The following is a 13,476-nucleotide window of genomic DNA, read 5'->3' as shown; positions in this document are numbered from 1 at the left end:
TTGAATTGATTTAATACAATTAAATTAATTATTGACTGCCTGTATCTCGATATCGCAGCGTCATCGCCAGTCGTTCACTTGTCAACACGCTATCGCGCCCATATTGGTGCTCGGCATCGGGATACGCTCCATTTGTGGAAAATAAAATCGTATGTGACAACGACTATTCTTAAACCACTCCGACAGGCTTTTGGGTCATCCACACGGAGATTTGGGTTAATGCTGTTTTACATTCAATAGCTCTTCTTCAGAATCTATTCTTTGGCCCATATCTTGCCCCGGTTTCTCATGTGAATGCACTGTGCATCATCTACAAGGAGCGCAAGTGCAATAAGTTTTCTCTTTCAATGGTCCATTCTACACTCTAAGAAAAAAATGAGTAAAACGGGGAGTAATTGCAGCTTCTACTCCCCTAGTGTGCAATTACTCCCCATTTTAGTCCCCTAACCCAACATTTAGTCCCGACATTTACTCCCCAGGACTGCAAATTGTCACTAAACTTCGCGAATGGTCTCCTGAATGCAACAGTCACCGTAAATATGTGCCCTTGGTCAATTTGAAGGGCATAAGGCTGTATAACTCAGACAACGTAGCAATTTTCCAGCCACACAGAGTAAGAAACAGTTAGCGCATCTTTCTTCGCAAGTTGTGCCCTAGTATGGCGCAAGATTTTCTATCACTCGACATATCACGGTTGACGGTTTGCTTCAAAGTATTTTCATGCATGCGCACCAATTATGTACCTGGGACTCTTACGACAGCGCGTGAAATGCGGTCTTCACTCTGTGACATTCATTTACTCCTGTGCATTTACTCCCGAAAGGGACTATTTTTTTGTGGCAATGCAATTACTCCCCAAAAGCAGTAAAAGTACTCCTTTTTTTCTTAGAGTGTACACTTGACACAGACGAAATGCAAGCGCGAAAACGAAAACAAAATGGATCAGAAAACTGACAGCCGTCGGAAAACTGACTCGTGTGAATGATAAAGAGCGAGCGGGCGTAATCCAGAGACGTAGTGACCTCGTTTATCTCGGATGTCCTCTCACTCCTTCCCGACTTGCTGCCGGCAGAATAAAGAAAATTCGATTCCTGTGAATATTGGGTTAGTCCTGACGAAGGCGGAGCTTTGGCTGCAACGTCGACGTGTCCCTTAACTTTTCACATGTAAATAAATAGCTTTCCCCCCCTTTTCTTACTTCCTATACACTCGCTGTCTGCCTGAATCTCTGCTATAAGAGACGTCCGACCAACAAACGTGTTTGGTCTTCGGCGGAGAAGGCGTCGTCAAGGGAAAGACAGCGGCGGCGAGGCGCTCGTTGTCGACGTGGGCGGGCTTCAGGTGGTCAATGCTGACTGTGTCCTTACGGCCGTTTACGGTGATGGTGAAATGCTTGGGTGAACGGGACAAGACGAGGTGCGGACCGGAATATGGAGGGTGAAGCGACTTCCGCGTGGCATCCGTTCGAAGATACATGAGAGACGCCGTGGCCAATTCGTGGGGAACGTGATGCGGGCGGTTGGAGGGTACACGGGTATCCGTGGGACGAATCTGAGCGAAGGTATGGCGCAGGCGATCAATGTATTCGGGCGTTGCTGTGGAGGGCTGAGCTGACGGATGGAAGAATTCGCTCGGAAGTCGAAGCGTGGTGCCAAATACAAGCTCAGCACTGCTGCACGAGAGGTCTTGCTTGACGGCAGAACGGACTCCGAGGAGGACGATGGGGACGATGTCAACCCGGTTGGTAGGGTCTCCGTGAGCCATGATGGCTGCCTTGAGCTGCCTGTGTAACCGTTCTACAAGGCCGTTGCAAGCAGGGTGGTAGGCGGTTGTGCGGCTGCGAGATGTTCCAAAGAGCGTCGCGAAGGCGGCGAAAAGGTGCGCTTCGAATTGACGGCCTCTGTCGGTGACTATTTTAGATGGGACACCAAGCCGAGAGATCCACGATGAAAGGAAGGTGGAAGCGACCGTTCGCGCTGAGGCGTCAGGCATTGGTGTGGTTTCAGGCCATCTCGTGAAGCGGTCAACCGCCGTCAGTAGGTAGCGAAACCCATGACAAGGTGACAGTGGCCCGACAACGTCCAAGTGCACCACGTCAAAACGTGCGTCGGGAGGGGCGAAACGTCCTACGGGAGCTGTGGTGTGGCGAAAGACTTTAGTGGTGGTCTGGCAAGCAGGACAGGAAGCAACCCAGGCCCAGGGTCGTGCATTTTGGGCCATACGAAACGCTCAGTAACGAGTTTTTGTGAGGCGCGAATTCCTGGGTGCGAGAGGCGGTGCAACGACTCGAACACAGTTCTTCTGAGTGACAAGGGCACGAATGGTCGTTGTCGGCCTGGAGATGTGTCACACGCGATACGGAGGGAGGAACCGGGAATTTCGAAATCTTCAAAGCATAGAGAGGAGGAAGACTGCAGGAGGCTTTGGAGCTCGACGTCCGCTTCCTGCTCTCGAGCAATATCCTCGGAGGAACAAGTCGTGCCGTGTATGGCGTCGATGCGGCTGAGTGCGTCAGCGGGACTATTGTCTGAGCCCTTCACATGCACGATGTTGGTGCAGAACTCCGAAAGGAAAGCTAGATGGCGCGTTTCCCGCGGGGAGTAGCGGGTGCTTGCAGATCGAAAGGCAAAAGTCAGGGGCTTGTGGTCGGTTAAGAGAGTGAACTTCCTGCCTTCGAGAAAGAAACGAAAATGGCGTACGGCCAGGTGCGCTGCCAGGAGCTCTCTTCCGAAGGTGCTGTATTTGACCTCTGCCGATCTGAGGGCCTTGGAGAAAAACGGTATGGGGCACCAGACGTCATCGATTTTCTGCTGGAGAACAGCGCCGACTGCAACTGCTGAGGCGTCGACCACTAGGACTGTTTGGGCTTCGTGCTTAGGGTGGTGAAGGAGTGTTGCGTTAGAAAGACTGGTCTTGATACCCCGGAAAGCCTGGCGGGCTGGTTCGGTCCACGTCAGAGTACGATCAGAGTCACGATCGCTTCGACCTTGGCGGGAAGAGGCGCGATGCCGTCACTCGAGACCATGTGGCCGAGGAATTCCAGCGACGATTGCCCGAACTCGCATTTCTGTATGTTCATGACAATACCGTGGTCTGCCAGGTAAAATGAAGGCCGCGAAGGACGCTGTCGGTGAATCTTTGAAAGGTTTGAGCGGCGTTCCGCAATCCAAACGGCATACGATGAAATTCAAAAAGACCAAATGGGATGGTGATTGCCGTCTTAGGGATATCTTCTGATGCAACGGGGATTTGATGATATGCCATCATTAGATCTATCTTGGAAAACAACTTATTTTTGGACTTGGAAACAACTGTTATCTTTTTCTTATTGGGAATTGGCCGGTGCCTTTATATTGACTGGTGACTGACGATTTTCGATTGAGATTAGGCACTCTATTCACCGACTTTTATATGCCTTTTTATGGACTGGTGATTGACTATTTTCAATTGAGAATGGGCACTGTGTTTATTGAAATAAAGTGCCCTTAAAAAGGTACCTCAGAAATAGCAAAACTGGTTGGCTGCGCAGTGAAACATCACATCCTAAGAAAGAAGACACCAATGAGATGGAAATCTGATGTACACTCTAAAACCAGTGACGGATAGGTACTCTCTGATCAACTGGCACTTTTTTTAATGTGCCAAGTGACTTCAAGAGGTCCGCGGTGCCTGCAATAGGCGCAGGGGCTCTGTACCCCCTGAAACAACTGATACGGTATCCCTGCTGACGCCAGGAGCCACAGTGTCCGGACGTATTGAGGGGTTACTTGTACCCACTAATACGCAAGACACATTGTGCCTCTCGAGTTCCCTAAAAGAAAAATGACCTCAAGGCTTCACAAAAAAGAAACAGAAAGGAGAAAATGCACCAAGGACATCGAACTTGAAACACCAAATTTTATTGGAGTGCAGGTACCTTTATATTGCATCCAATACATCATCGTTTGCCGAATGGAAAGCATACACGGTTCACTAATCCCAACACACACATTTGGAGCACACGTTGCACGGACACACAACCCATCCGATACACCAGGCAGTCCTCCAAACATGGAACACGCAATCCTCGAAACTTCGAACAGGCTGGCACTGCAAAGCTCAATAGATCACCGTTAGTGACGAACACGACAGTTCCTCAAACGAAATGGCCGACGAACAATTGTCCAAGCAAGTGGCACCAGACACGCTTCGATGTGAGAAGCAGTTGCAGTTTTGCACACGTATGTGTGACCGTTGAGACGGCAAACAACCTGTAAAGAAACCGAAGTGAATATCACGCTGGTATTGTTCCAACGCGAATGCTTGAATAGTACACCATTTTGTAACTCACGCCATTGCAATCGATACAGTCTCACTGTCACTTATAGGAATAAAGAATACAATTCACCTCGCTTGTAATGTACAGGGTGTTACCCTATAAAAGTCTACCAGCGCCGGCATGCCGTGCTTTGCAAATACTCAATGAACGCGCAACATTGTGTTGTCTACGTGTAAAGCTCTTAGGGACAATCAACCGTGCTAAATTTCAGCGCAATGGAGCTGCGCTGTGTGAAGTTATAACGCGAAATGTGTGATTCCCGTAGTCAAAACAACCAAGATGGCGGAATTGCGAAGAGCACTTCGGATGTTGCCAACGCTGCTCCCCAAACAGCGACGAGTCGCACAACATCACGCAGCCAGCTATGTGGAACTGCGGTTCCGCATAACCTGCTTGTCGTTTCAATTTCGCTTGCGTGTTTGGAAAGCGTTATGTGCAAATTAACCCTTTTGAGGTATACGACAACCATCAGGGCCTACTTCTTCCCCTCATATGACGCCCGTAGACAGGCAAAGCAATAAGTTGACCCTCTGCCCAACTTTCTCATCAAATGTGCATGTTTGATACTTTAGCGGTGACGTGCGAAGTGCCATTGATTCCGCCTGATTTTTTTTCTCGTTGTTGTTGTTGTTGTTGCATTGTTTGTTGACGAATGTCTCTCCGTGTGCGAACGTGAAGTGGGTTTTTGAACAACAACAACAGCAACCTGAATGACCATGGAGGTGTTTCACCACAATAATTGCGATTGGGTTTTTCGACATGACGCAGTCTCTGTGCAATCAATTGTACCCTAATAAGGGCCGTCGAAGAACTCGCTGAGAAGGCCAAGGGCCGTTGTCAAAGGAGGGATATGATGAAATTTGCTTCGATGAATTTGCTGATTTTTGGAAGTGTGACTCGATCTGGCGTCCGTCCATGGCAATACAGTGATGCAGCCGTGTCACATATTCGCGAGTTGTGGCTTCTAGCATTTCGGTTGACACAGAAAGAAATGCTGCTTCTATTCGTTCTTCAAGCACTTGCAGGTTTGGAATTTGTCTACCGTCATAAACTTTTGATTTGAAGTAACCCCACAGAAAAAAGTCACATATTGTGAGGTCTGGAGATCGTGGGGGCCATGGCATGTTAGGCGATCCTCGACCCATCCACCTACCAGGAAACATATCATTGAGCCAGCTTCGGACTGACACAGCCCAGTGCGGTGGCACACCGTCGTGCATAAATGTGCACACCTCTCTCTGCATGTGCAGTTCTTCCAGTTCGGGGAGAAAGAGTTCATTAAGCATGTCAAGATAGTTGACGGCGCGAACGGTACTGGGGAAGAAGAATAGGCCAATCACACCTTGGTTCCAAATTCCACCCCATACAACAGTTTTTTTTTTTGTGTTTGAAATCGTCGCTCCAGTTCCCAATGAGGGTTGTCACGTGCCCAGTATCGACAGTTTTGAGTGTTAACTCTGCCGTCAAGGTGGAACACTGTTTGTCAGTGAACACCAGGAACGGCAGGTGAGTCGGGTTCTGTTGGATCCTCTCCAACTCTTCGAGGCAGAATTGCTTCCTTCGCCGGCAGTCGTTCTCAGACAGGGCATGGATCCTATGCAACTTGAACGGGTACATTTTGTTCGATTTCAATGCCTTGTGTACTGTCTTTTTGGACACCGAAAAAAGGTTGGCATCACGACTAATCGACATGTCGGGGTCGGCCTCAAATACACCAACCACGGCATTTTTTAATCCAGTGCTTGATACTTTTTGGCTGCGGCTGTGCTTGCGGTTGAGGACTGTGCCATTTCGCGCAAATCGCTTCAGCCACTTCAGTATGGTCTTTTTGCTCGGTGGTCGCCTGTGAAAGTTACGGCGCCACCGAATGCGTACTTCCTTGATACTCTTGGTTCGCGCATACCAGAGTACCACCCTACTGCGCTCAAAAGCGGTTAACTGTCGCATTTTGATCGCGAAACAAGCAACGTGAAACACCAAATTGCCGGCGTAATTATCAGACGATAACCAAAACAGATATCGTCTGCTTACTGAAAGACAGCGAAATAACGGAAAAGCTGCCGTAGCCAACAATACAGATTTACAGAAAGTTTTAAAAACTAACCCGCCGCGAACATTGCGTAATTTTCTACCTGTTAGTTAATCGTTCTAAGATCAAATATTTGGAACTGGATACCGCGGTAAAGTTGGCTTGGCTAGCGGTACGGAGGACACGCCTCTGCCAAAGCGACTCGTCGCCGTCTGGGGAGCAGCATCTTAACTGTCCTCTGACAAACCGCCATCTTGGTTGTTTTGACTAAGGCAGGTCACCGGAGCTCACCCAGAACTACCGTCAAACGAAGGAAGCCGCCATCAGGCGTCCCCGGGTTGCCCGCCCAGAAATGGAGGAGTCCGCTAGTTTTGACGGAAGAAATCTGAACGATGTCTTTGGTTCATGTTTGACGTTTTTCACTGTGTATGCCAAACAAATACTTGTAAAATGTGCTAATAAATCCATTAAAAGAAGACTGAGTCATATCTTGCATTTTCTGTTTCCGATGTAGTCTTTCAAGCCAGCCTCGCACACAACTTTGTAACTAGAGTCCACTTAGGTTTCGGCTTCTATTCCGAAGCCGTCAGTCCGGTCAAGCCATAAAGCGCGTCAAGGCGACTTTAATTAGTGAGTTTATCAGCGGTTTCAAGGATTTCCTGGTTAGCGATGCATTTAAAAGGAGCCGAAATCGGAAAGCTTCCATGTTCAGTTTTGGAAGTCAACATGCCCAATAAGTGCATCGTAGAGAGCTGCAAGCACTTCAGGGACAAGGGATCAGGAATATCTTTCCACAAGTAAGTAACCAACTTTCATCTGCGTCAAATTCTTCCAATATATTTTTGAGTGAACTGAGTTCGTGTTTCCTTGGTTGTACTTCGTTGTAACGATATAGTATTTTCTCCTTCCGAACCATTCCGTACTGTTTTTCCTTTCTTTTCTCTTTTTTTTTTTCAGGCAGCAAATTTTATATCGTGAAAGTGAAATGTCTTATTTGTTGCCTTTAGCTAGACCGTAATATCCAAGCAATGTCACTTTAGTTTGACCTGTTTGTAAGCTTTGTGTGCGCCGAAAACAAGGCGCTTCGCATATATCCTTCGCAAAAAAAAAAAAGAAGAAAAAATCGTAATTAAACATGAAGGAACTGAAACTAAAGCAATGAAACTCTATAGAGAATAATCAACAACGTGTATATGAAATTACGTTTCAACCCATATATTTTGAGAAATTGCGTGGCCTAATGTGCGGACTTTCGCTTTCTCAAATCGACGCAGAGATTCAGCAGGATTACAAACCGGTGGTAGCTATAGTCTATACGCGAGCTACAGCGAGCTATCTTATCCTACAAGCGAGCTATCTTTCTGCTACAGAATCAAAATAATCGGAAAAAGGGATCATCTGAAATCGGGCGTAGTGTTTGTATATACGCGCGCATCCACATGCTACCGATTTATTCTGCTTCGTTTTCTTGTGCTGCAAACGGCCGATAGCTACACGCGTGCACGTGATGATCGAATGTCTTCGCGTGTTATAACGCGAAATCTAAAAAGTGGTAATGTTGAATCAGAAAAAGAAATTGCATTCCAGTTGTATGCGAATGGAGTTTCTGAAACCATCTACGTACATCAGAGTACCAGCGTATTCACTTATTTTTGTAATATTTACCCGAACTTTAAATTTAAACTCAATAAATTTTGTACTGACAGAACATTGCCTAGATAGGGCAGATAGGGCACATGCCGTTGAACACCCCTGCCAGCTGCCACCCACCTTATCCCAGCTAGTTATATTGTTTGATCCAGACATTTTCACTCTGCACATATGCCAAGTAGAAGCTGCAGTATCGCGGCTTTACACGGGAAGGCTCTGTTCCTGTTGTCACGGGGATGCATGCGTTTGCCTTTTCCCAACATGTTTTAAGGTGTATTATGCAACCATTACATAAGGAAATAAGGGCACTACTTCTATTGTTTCTGTTGTAATGTTAATGAAATTTTGTCACCCTACAGGCTTCCCCGACAACATACGGAACAATATTCCAAATGGGTTCAGTGGCTTGAGGAAGTGAATGCAAAGCCCTACACGTACCGCAAACACGACCTCGTATGCTCAACTCATTTTCATCAGTCCTCCTTTTATGGTGGATACAGTCGAGCTGTCCTGAAGCCTGATGCATGCCCTAGCATTCCAGCACCAGGTCAAGAAAGTATACATATTCAGGTGATGGACACTCTACACTGTTTCTTTCTTTTTAGTGTCAACATGCCTGTCTGTGCATTTTCTCAATTTTATCCTACTTGTGCTTGTGTGTAGGCCATGCAAGGGTACCTGCAGCAAAGTGCATCCGACATGCAAGCCCCTGGGCCTTCAAGCATTTCCTACGAAACCGTTACAGAGGAAAAGCTTCACTTGGACCACTCAGTTGAAGATCTGCTTGAGGTACACTTTTTGTTTGAGCAGCGTTATTCAAATCCGTTTGAAACGTGTAACAAAAATACATGATGGGCTGCATAAATGTAATTTTATTCTACTTGTCGTTGTATGTAGGTCATGCAGGGTAAACCACAGCAAAGTGAATCCGAGATGCAAGCCCCTGGACCTTCAAGCATTTGCCACGAAGCCGTGACAGAGGGAGAGCTTCACTTGGACCATTCATTTGAAGATCTGTTTGAGGTACACCTTTTGTTTGAGCAGGGGTCTTTCAAATCCAAGGTCTAATAAAAATACCTGATTGCTGCATAGATGTAACTTATAAATGTAATTTTATCTTGCTCGTGTGTACACTCTAAATCAGGTAACGCATATGTAACGGTTAAGTACCGCTTGGCCAAGAGGTACATTTTTAAAAAAATGTACCTCTTAAAATTAAGAGGTACATGCGCCCTCACATGCGGTACATGTAACGGATAGCGCGCAGTGATTTAGGCCTACCCGTCGAGGTGGTTCCCCTCCTCCACGATATATTAACAGCCCCAGGAAGCTACGCTGCACGATAAATATAACAAACAAATACCTTTATTCGAAAATTATATCCATTTCAGGATTGATGCTTGTCCATCGCGAGCGTGCATTGTCATGATGCACAAACGCCGAACACACGGGGCACAACGTATATGAATGAACGATGACCACTGCGTCTCTCCTTCACCACTGCAGCTGCTCCGTGGTCACGCTTCTTTATCTCTTCCACACCTTTGGATAGCTGTTCTTCCCCAACTTCCGTTTCTTCCGCAGAACGTAACACCAACCACAGTAGACGATTGACTCACCCATTTACGACATCGCTTGACGTAACCTAGGAGAAAATACAATGTAAAAAAAATCCAACAACCGAAATAGCTTGCCTGAAAAACATGCCTACTTGCTCGTGTAATCCAGGTGTAAAATGCACTCTCGGCTCCTCTAATTCACGCATCAACGTTCGTGCATGAAGCACAAAGTTCGTTGTCTCCGTCCCTCAGTCGTTGTGTCCAGTCTGCCGGTGATCTGGACCACTGGGAATCAGAGCGAAGATGAACGAAAATGCGTCGTGAAGACGAATAATTACTTCAGAGATATAATACGCACCTTAAAGGGACTATGAAACGATTTTTTCTTCGTTTCGTTCGAAAGAATACATTTTTCTGAGTCTAGAACCGAAATTTTACTTTCGTCGCGCGAGCGGATTTCTCGGGAGCGAATTTAAACGGAGCGGCGAAGGGAGGACAGCTGGCGCCGCCCCGTGACGAGCTGCCGAGCGGAGACACAACGGGTAACTTGACGCGACCGCGGCCGGCTCAGCAACACGTCATCGTGACGTGTTGCCGAGCCGAGGAATCCCGCCAGGAGCATGCGCCGTAGGATCCCGCGTATGCGTTCATCGGGAGTGGAAATCTCCATGACAGCAGCTTTAGCGCGATCGGCAGATTTCGGCAGTGGCGGCAGCCACAGCGCGAGCTCGCGGCATTACTTGCCATTGTGCAACACTGGTGACGTAACGGGGAACCGAAGAGCGGTCCGTACAGTTACACCATCGGCAGGGAAATATGCGCGGGAGAGGAGGAACGCGGAAGAGACATTTCCAGCGCGCGCTCCTCGCAGAGTGGAGCGATTTCGTCCGGAAAAATTTGTGGCATATTAGTTTCTCTGCGGGAAGAACAGTTTCCATCGAAAAAAAGTATGGGGGCTCGGGAAATTTCATAGTCTCTCTAAATGACTTCAATCTTGAACGCGTCGAACGAATTTCTTCGAAGACCGAGCAGACTCGTCCTCGCTCCCCGACGTTTCAAAACAAACTGATTTGCAGCGGTTGCAAGAAACGAATTCTTCCCAAACATGCGATCCCTCACGGTCATGGGTTCTAGTTATTGCACTTCTTTGACAGAATGATAGTGCTCATCCATTACGGCACTGCTGCATAAGGGAATTTATAGACTGGTATTCGGAATCACACGAAATATTTTTGCAGCGCATGGATATCGTGAGAAGGCGTTCGTACTCATGCGCCGGAAACACGCGGTACACATGAGGTACAGCTGCTATAGATCGCGCTTAAAAGGTACCTAGCCGGTACGGATGGGTCTCGGAGCCCTTGTACCGTTTGAATTTCGCAGTGGTCGCGGACTGTACCTGCTGGTTGAGGACTGCACCTCATGTGTACCGCCTGGCCCAGGTGCGGGTCCTCTTTCATGCGGTACATATCGGGTGTCGGATTTAGAGTGTAGGTTGTCCAAGAGTACCCACAGCAAAGTACGCCTGAAATGCAAGCCCCTGGACCTTCAAGCATTTGCCACGAAGCCGTGACAGAGGAAGAGCTTGACTTGGACCACTAAGTTGAAGATGTGCTCGAGGTACACTTTTTGTTTGCGCAGGTTTTTTTTTTTCAAATCTGTTAGTGTCTAGCATAAATACATGATCACTGCATAAATGTAATATTGAAAATTGTGTTACATGGGTGGGTTTATCTGAGGCATCAGCTTATCTGAGGTATAATCATCCACCACATGATGAATAATTAAAATTCACTAACATACCATGAAATTATGGCTTAGAGTTTCATGCAAAACCAAAACAAGCAAGAACCTCCAGCAAAGTGTGCAGACACTACAACTGTCTCTACCAAAGACCCATGTGCTATGACATGTTCTACATCTTGGCTGCTCAGTCGTTCATCTCTTTGATATGTGGGGTAGCTTAGGGTGCAACGTGGCATAGTGAGGGGACCTATGTACAGGGGTGGATCCAGACCCTTGGTGTGTGTGTGTGGGGGGGGGGGGCAGTTCCTTTGTCGGAGCGTGTAGTGGGTGGGAGGAGAGAGAGAAAAATATGTCAATGTAATTATATCTTCATTGAAACAAAAAACAATCATCCCTCAATTTTTGAACTCTCAATTTACAAATTGCCTCATTTTATTAAGCGTGCCCTCTGGAACACAACGTATCATTTTCCTTATTACAAATCTCGATTTATGAACCTCAGTTAATGGGAATATCTTGCAGGAACATTGACCATTGACAAATTGATGATTAAATAAATCACGATCACCGTGCATTTTTTCAATATAAAGGTTCACGTGTGCTTCTTTGCAGGTCAGTGGTAATTCCACATGGGTTTCAATTGTTTTACTTCCTTTGGTAGCCCCTTATTATGGCTCTGTAGCTACTTAGTGAGTGCTCAGATGTTCCAAATGCCACATCAGTGTGCTTCTGATTTTTTTGTTAAGTTTACTCTCATACTTGAACATGTCAACACAGGGCAGCATCTACTCTTTGCGACAAGTGAAAGACATTTAAAACAATTTGTACTTTTTCTATCAGTTTACAATATGCTTGTTCTGCTTTCTTTTCAGACAATGGCTACTTCGAGTGGCATTTCAGAACCTGAGGCACAGAGTTCCCCTTCAAAGAGGCAATTCCATGTGAGTGTATCTTGTACATGTGCATCTTCACTCCTAAGGCAGCAGCTCTAATACATCATTCACAATTGTAGGAGAGTCACCATTTCATGTCAACTCCTCAGAAGAGAAAGGTCACTTTAGAAGACCATTCCTACTCCTCAAAGACAACACCACGCACAAAATTAAGAGTTATTCATCAACATCTTGGCAAAGCAAGAAAAAAGCTCTATGCAACAAAACAAGTCATAAAAAGAAGAGAGAAAAAAATTCAGAACCTGCAGCAACTAATAAGTGACCTGAAGAAGAGGAATCTCATATCGGATGACGCAGAGAAGGAGCTGGACTCATTCGGTGAACTCCCAGATGAACTCGAGAAGGAGTGGAAGAAAAACCAGAAAAGGAAACCATCAGGGCGCCGGTACACTGAAAATTTTAGGAAATTTGCTACAACACTCCACTTTTACTCGCCAAGAGCCTACAAATTCTTATCTGAGCACTTCCCAATGCCATGAGAAGAAACAATCAGAAGCTGGTTGAAAGTAGTTGACGCATGGCCAGGTTTCACAGCAGAGTCACTCCATCACCTCAAGGAAAAGCACAAGAATGCGACGGAAGAGGAGAGGCTGTGCTCCATAATGATGGATGGGATGAGCATTAGAAAGAAGTGTGAGCTCGACCAAAAGAGTGGAAAGGTTGTTGGGTATGTAAATTTTGGGCAGTCTATGACACGTGAAGACTGACGACGTACGGATAGCAACGGACTCCCTTGTCCTGATGGCAGTTGGTGTGGCGTCACCATGGAAGCTCCCTATTGCATACTTTCTCAACAACGGCTGCTCCGGGGGCCTGCTGAAGTCCATCATTACTGATGCAATTGAGAATCTAGAGGAATGTGGCCTTCATGTTGTCTGCATTGTATGTGATGGGCTCGCGTCGAACGTCAGCATGGGAAAGCTCTTTGGCTGCCAAATCCACGTCCAGGCATCTCAGCAGTTCCGCACATGGTTCCCGCACCCGACAAGGACAGACGACAAAGTGTTTGTCATCTTTGATGCTGCTCATGCCTTAAAGCTTTTGCGAAATCTCCTAGGAGACAAAGGCAGCTTCTACTTCAACCAGTATGGAGTAAGTTTTCACCAAATGATTCATAGTCCTCTTGAAACTTAAAACAAAATGCCTTGCAGGTGATCCAGTGGAGCTACATCGTCCAGCTGCATGAGCTCCAAGACAAGGAGGGTTTCCGAGCAGCGAATA

At 46.7% G+C, this 13,476-nt stretch overlaps 2 protein-coding genes across 2 annotated transcripts; both read right to left on the bottom strand.

Moving 5' to 3' along the window:
* Positions 1–1,194: 1,194 nt before the first annotated feature.
* Positions 1,195–1,992, bottom strand: LOC135392361 (uncharacterized). Its single transcript, XM_064623077.1, has one exon. It carries the CDS (start codon positions 1,990–1,992, stop codon positions 1,195–1,197), a length of 798 nt encoding a protein of 265 aa, XP_064479147.1.
* A 134-nt stretch (positions 1,993–2,126) lies between these two features.
* On the bottom strand, positions 2,127–5,935 carry LOC135392360 (uncharacterized). Its single transcript, XM_064623076.1, has 3 exons — positions 5,748–5,935; positions 5,472–5,632; positions 2,127–2,986 (listed from the first exon to the last, which is right to left on the bottom strand). Exons 1-3 carry the CDS (start codon positions 5,933–5,935, stop codon positions 2,127–2,129), a joined length of 1,209 nt encoding a protein of 402 aa, XP_064479146.1.
* Positions 5,936–13,476: the final 7,541 nt, after the last annotated feature.

The sequence above is a fragment of the Ornithodoros turicata genome, chromosome 4 (genome assembly GCF_037126465.1).
Source record: "Ornithodoros turicata isolate Travis chromosome 4, ASM3712646v1, whole genome shotgun sequence".
NCBI lineage: Eukaryota > Metazoa > Arthropoda > Arachnida > Ixodida > Argasidae > Ornithodoros > Ornithodoros turicata.
This window is presented reverse-complemented; position numbering and strand designations above follow the sequence as displayed.

What these genes read in the sequence shown, in the direction of transcription:
- LOC135392361 (XM_064623077.1), bottom strand. Translation starts at nt 1,992, where the DNA reads ATGCCTGACGCCTCAGCGCGAACGGTCGCTTCCACCTTCCTTTCATCG.
- LOC135392360 (XM_064623076.1), bottom strand. Translation starts at nt 5,935, where the DNA reads ATGTACCCGTTCAAGTTGCATAGGATCCATGCCCTGTCTGAGAACGAC. An exon ending in CTCAAAACTGTCGATACTGG is followed by an intron (nt 5,633 to 5,747) that starts GCACGTGACAAC and finishes CTTCTTCCCCAG; the next exon opens with TACCGTTCGCGCCGTCAACT. An exon ending in GCTCAATGATATGTTTCCTG is followed by an intron (nt 2,987 to 5,471) that starts GTAGGTGGATGG and finishes CTTCCCGCCAAG; the next exon opens with GTCGAAGCGATCGTGACTCT.